This window comes from Benincasa hispida, chromosome 10 (genome assembly GCF_009727055.1).
Source record: "Benincasa hispida cultivar B227 chromosome 10, ASM972705v1, whole genome shotgun sequence".
Taxonomy (NCBI): domain Eukaryota; kingdom Viridiplantae; phylum Streptophyta; class Magnoliopsida; order Cucurbitales; family Cucurbitaceae; genus Benincasa; species Benincasa hispida.
In genome coordinates this window covers 29,760,799-29,766,604 of record NC_052358.1, presented here as the reverse complement: position 1 = coordinate 29,766,604, position 5,806 = coordinate 29,760,799, and the positions used below count along the sequence as shown (strand labels likewise).

Here is a 5,806-nt window from a genome sequence, read left to right as displayed (position 1 = left end):
TCTCATGCTCGGTCTTGTGGCACCTTGAGTTTCCCCCTACGGATGACAGTTTTTTCCCCAATCAATTTTTCCTACGGTTAGCTCATTGGAGCGGAACTCTAGAATCTAAAATGAGGGGTTACACTTACAAAAAATGTTAAGCGAGTTTAACAATTTATGGACCAAACGATGGTGATTGATAGTTACAGTAACAAGGAGTTGTTTTGTCTATTGATTGATATTGTCTCATTTCAGTGAAGAGGCATCTGATCACCCTACGGTAGCTTTTGTTCCGTCTCACTGAAGCATCAATGCAATATAGATATTACATAGAGTACATTAGATTATTTTGCTAAAATTGATTGATTTTTTAAAGTGGTTTAATGCAAATATACTAATATAAATAATTTGTATGGTTTCAGAAAATTTATTTATAATGACTTCTACAACTCTAAATGGTCAGTTTGTAGTCAATCTTGTTCATAACAGCATTGCTACAGAACTATAGGAAACTTTCAGGTAAAGTTTCCAGGATGAAGCTAACTTGACTGACTTCATCGATGATAAACCCATTCATCTCCGCCATATTGAACTGGACCATCATGTTGAGAACATGTTCTCTAACAGATGCCCTTCTTGCATACAAGCACTAAAGATGTATTTGAGAGCATCATGCCTGAGCTATGCGAACGATTTTCCGAACATTTCCCTCAAGGACTCCATGATCTCACGATTCGTGAGCATGGGCTCATGCTTATTGGCCAAGACTTCAGAAACACTTGCCAAGATGTACGCTCGGACCTTCTCGTTTGCCTGTGTCCATCACTCATATACTTCTCGAACATTTCGAGCAGCATTTGGAGCCGGAATGGGGGGGCAATCCTCCATTAGAACAAATGGAGGTCATCAATGATTAGTATATTGTTGATTGTATTTTTTCAAGTCGTGTAATATCGCCTAATAGTTTTTCGACGACGAGAGAGATTTGATCATAGTTGGACTATGACTAATTGTTCAATAGAGGGATCAATGATACTTAAGGAGTTAGATGTAACTACAGGGATAGAACAGTAATTAGATCTAGCTATACTTACGAGAAATTTGTGAAGGATCAAAGCACCATTGATTGGTTATATCCAATGGATACGTAAATTTATATCTATAGTGCAAAGAGTTCGACTATAGGTCTTTAGTGGAGTAACTGGCAGTTAATGAATGTTGATTAATTTGATTAAAAGAGTTTAATCCATTATTGTCATATTATTGGAGCTTCGATCTATAGGTCCATAAGGTCCCCTCGTTAGCTCAATGAGGACTGATGAGAATCAAATTAATTTTGGTATGATTTGAATTGTTCAAATAAATTAAAGGAAATTAATTATATAGAATACAGTTAAATAATGTACATTGATACATTATAATATAATGTAGGTTGATACATTTTTATGAGAGAAATAAATGTTTGAATATGATTCAAATATTAATTATACGAATATGATTCATATAAAAACTATATGTTAAAATTTAATATGAGTATGATTCATATTAAATTTATATAGTTTTATGAGAGAAATAAATGTTTGAATATGATTCAAGCCCCAGAACTAGCCCTAAGGGAGCAGCTAACTATAGATGAGTGAATTCCTTCTTGTGTAGTTGTGTTCTCATCTCCTCAATCAGACGAATCCCAAAATGATAAGCTTATTGAGTCGACGAATCAAAGAAAATGCTTAAGTTACATCATATAACCTTGAATCTTAAGTTAACGGATTACTGCACAAGTAATATAAAATCAATCGACCATTGATTCAACTAACATAAAACTAGACGCTTTAGGGCATACACCCCAACATAAATAACTTTTCATCTGTTCTATTTTCTCTCCTTTCTCCTCCATCACCTTTTTTAGTTTCTGACTTCAAAATCGATAATACAAACTTTAAAGTCAATTAAGCTATATACATGTTTGTCATTTATCCAAATTCTTTAACGTAAATGAGTGTTTGGCTTATAAAATGTGTTCTTTTTTTATTACTTTACAATATTCCATTTTTACTATTAAAACTCAAAAGCTTCCTTTTCAGAAATAAAGTTGTACTTTATTTGTTATTATTTTTTATCTTTTCCTTTTTTTTTTTTTCTTATATTCTCGTAAGTCGTTAAATGTAGTTAAATCTCACTTTAAAGAATATTGTGTCAATATTAGTTGAATAGAAACTAAAGTCGAATATTTGGAGAAAAAAAAAAAAAAAAAAAAAAAAAAAAAAAAAAAAAAAAAAAAAAAACTAAACTAAAATCAAATGCTTGACTATTATTTTTTTGATTAATTATTTTTACTTTTTCTTTTTTAATTGATAGCAAGGGTGCGAAAGAATTCATCCATGGGCATCCAATCCCATCTTATCCATAGATATCAAATTTTAGTATTCTAATTATACATATAGAATTCTTATCCTCTCTCTTACCAAAAACGGCATCCATTATTGACTTGACTTAACCATCGAATTAAAGTAACATGTATATGTAGTTGAATCATTTGCTTTTCTTTAGCTCAACACAATTGTGACCAATTGAAAATCGAACTATCAACTTTTGAGATGATAACTAGTGTCTTATTCATTGAATCATGCTCGAATTGACAATCATTTATTTCTTTTTTCTTGAACAAAACTAAACCAATAGCTCCGTATTCATGCATTCATGAGACTCGACGAGTGCATATAAACTATGCTCAAAAAGTAATTAATAATATCAAGAAACATAACAAACCAAATGAATAACAGCAGTAAAGCTTCACCAGAATCCAGCAATGTGTATCTGCAAGAAAAACAATAGACAGTGATCTCTATGGAAGAATATTCTAATTCATTTTGTTTTGTTTACTGAAGGCACCAAAACCCCAAATGATAGATCCACTTGCTCCATTATTCTTTTGTTTTGACAATGAAAGGAAAGGCTAGAATCCAAAAAACAGTTCCTCCTTTTCATTGAGTAATCAAGATTCTGTGAGGCAATGCTGCCTTTATTTGCCTTCCATAGTAAGGGAAACACCAACATTATATTAGTCCCTTCCCTTTCATGGCCTCCATCCCTATTATCAACAATAAGCCTTTCCAGTGAGCTAAACCAAAACTGAAAATCTCTTCCCATTTCACTTATTAGACGTGTTCTTCAGGTCACCGTTCGACCGATTTCTTTTTTGTGGCTTTTCTTCTTTGATGTTTTTCAAAGGAGAGCTCACTGTCATCACCAAAAGCAATTGAGTTGGACTATAGAGAGAGGGAGAGTTTACTGAGAATATATACCTTCATATTCCTAAGAATTGAGAGTTGATTAGCCAATTGGCAGAGTTGAATGAAACTGTGCATCATATATATAGTGTTGAATATATTAAGATGCATTAGATAGGTGTCAAAAATGTAGTTCAATGGCATCTGATTCTCTTTACAGACCTTTATTGGATCCCCAACAAATACTTCTTATGTCAACTGAATAAAGATATTCTGTGATCGTAAAGGCTAAGCAAAGCATCTACCTGCTAGGCATGAATTTGTGCCTACTGTCATCTCCTTATAAGTTGAATATATGAAACAAAAATGCTAGAATAGTGATAAAAAAGGAAAAATGAAAAGCATGAAGATGGAGAGAGAGATAACTCACCCAATGCACCAGCGACACAAGCTGAGGCTGGAGTACACAGAGATCCCCTACAACTGTGATGGGTGCAAGGAAGCTGGTATAGGCTACAAATACAAGTGCCAGCAATGTGGGTTCAACTTGCACAAGGTTTGTGCCATTGGTGCCCAAAGAATCACCCATCCTTTCTATGAAAAATGTGAATTTAAGTTATACTATTATCCCCCTGGCAAAGGAAAGCGAGTATGTGATGCATGTAGAACTTATGTTCATGGATTTGTGTACCACTGCAATAGTTGTGACTTCGATCTCCATCCTTGTTGTGCAAACCTACCACAAGTCCTTGATGATGGAAAACACAATCTCTACCTGTGTAACAAGCTCTCGAGCTCGTGTCACAGCTGCGGAGGGAAGGGACTCGGTTGGTCTTACAGGTCGCACTGCAAAACCTACAACCTTCATCTGTCATGTGTGAAGGAGATGCTGCTGGAAAGCTGGCAAGCCATATATTTTAATGTGGATAAGAATAAGGTTAGGCAAATGCATACTTCCATCCCAAGCCTCAAGGGATCACTGCAAAACCGTTCTGGGGCAAGAGGAACAGTCAAGAAGTATGGTCAGATGGCTGGTACTGCAGCTCGTGCCATTATCTCCGCCATTCTGGGGGACCCTACAGCTATAGTAGCAGCAGTAGTTGGTGGCATCATATCAAAGTAAAATGAGGGCACAAACAATCATGTATTCTTGATTTTGTTTGTAAATTACTAATAATGTGTGCAGGTTAGGGGTCTTCAGGTTGAATTATTGCTTCTGTGAGTGATGGGTTTGTGTGTGTATGCAAATAAAACTACTCTAGGAAATGCCTGACTGAGTGAAAAGGGAAACTGCAGTATCAAGTAACCTAAATTCTGTTCACAACTCTCTGGTCCAAGCAGAAGAATAGGAACTACTTTCAAGCATATTCTTCCTGTTCCTGCCAAGGAGAGTAGAATCAAGAATGGTGGTCTTGAATACTGAAATCTAAACTTCATTTTGCTTACATTTAAACTCTAAAAGCTCGGTATCATGACTCAGCAGCCAAAAACATACTTGTAAAAGTTATACGGTTCGAATACTTCAAAAATATAAAGCAAGAACAGAATTGATAGCTGAGAGATCCAGTTGCCCTTTGGCACATTTTCTCTATGCACCACAAAGAAGCTATTCACTAACTGTTTAACGTCAACAGAACCAAACATAATAGATTCTGTACTAAATGATAACTTGACCAACAGACTACTCAAATGCTTGAAATGAATATGATAAATAAGCAACCAATATAACAAGTCCCGGAGTTCAAACTGATGTATTTGACAAAAGACAGAACTTCAACTATGATTGTTTAAATGAGTCCAAAAATCACGACATGCAACCATTAGTGAAAATATGAAGGAAAAATGCAAAATAAGCTAATTTTAATTGGGGATAAGGGAGGGACAGTGGGAGAATCAAGAGTATGTTGTAGAATGCCAATCTAACAGACCAAACTTCTTTTGGTTACAATCCAACATGTCACTCAAACTACATTCGACATTGTTTTGTTTCAAAACTTTGTGTCGTAACTCCAGTCTATTGTTCAAACCAGCAACTTCTTCAATTCTTCTCCCCATAACTTCTATCAAGAACTTGATCCGTGGTTCTATAGAATGATTTATGCTCTTAACCAAAATAGGAGGGTAACCAGCCACCAGAGCTACTACCTGGGATCTCGAAAACCACAGTTCTTCAGGAAATCAAAACAAAGTCTCAAAACTTTGTCAGCATCCCTACGTAAAACCTCAGGGTAGCCAACTGCAACTGCTTGAAGATCTACGTCCTTCAAACCTATAGATTTCAGAAACTCTAATGTAGGATGTAGCCTTTCATCGACACTATACCCCATAAGAAATGGATATTTTACCAAAACTTTGCCAATCATCCCTTCCTTATCAAGGCCAAAACTAGCAAGAAAGTCCAGAATCACAGTAAGCCTTGGGACAATACTGTAGCTAATAAGCCTGGGATTGATCAAAATCATCTTCCCAACCTACTTCTCGGGGGATATTTCTAAGGGATATCCAACTATGGAAATGATTTTGAGTTTAAGCTCATAGGAAGAGTTAAAAGGAGAGTGGGAGAGCTTTGTCCTACGTGAAAAAAATTTAGCAGGCAT

At 35.4% G+C, this 5,806-nt stretch overlaps 1 protein-coding gene and 1 pseudogene across 1 annotated transcript; one reads left to right on the top strand and one right to left on the bottom strand.

The window, feature by feature from the left end:
- The first annotated feature begins 3,618 nt into the window (after positions 1-3,618).
- Positions 3,619-4,332, top strand: LOC120089016. The gene has a single exon (XM_039046451.1). The coding sequence runs from the start codon at positions 3,619-3,621 to the stop codon at positions 4,330-4,332; it is 714 nt and encodes a 237-aa protein (XP_038902379.1).
- Positions 4,333-4,924: 592 nt separating this feature from the next.
- LOC120089015 lies at positions 4,925-5,806 on the bottom strand (annotated as a pseudogene).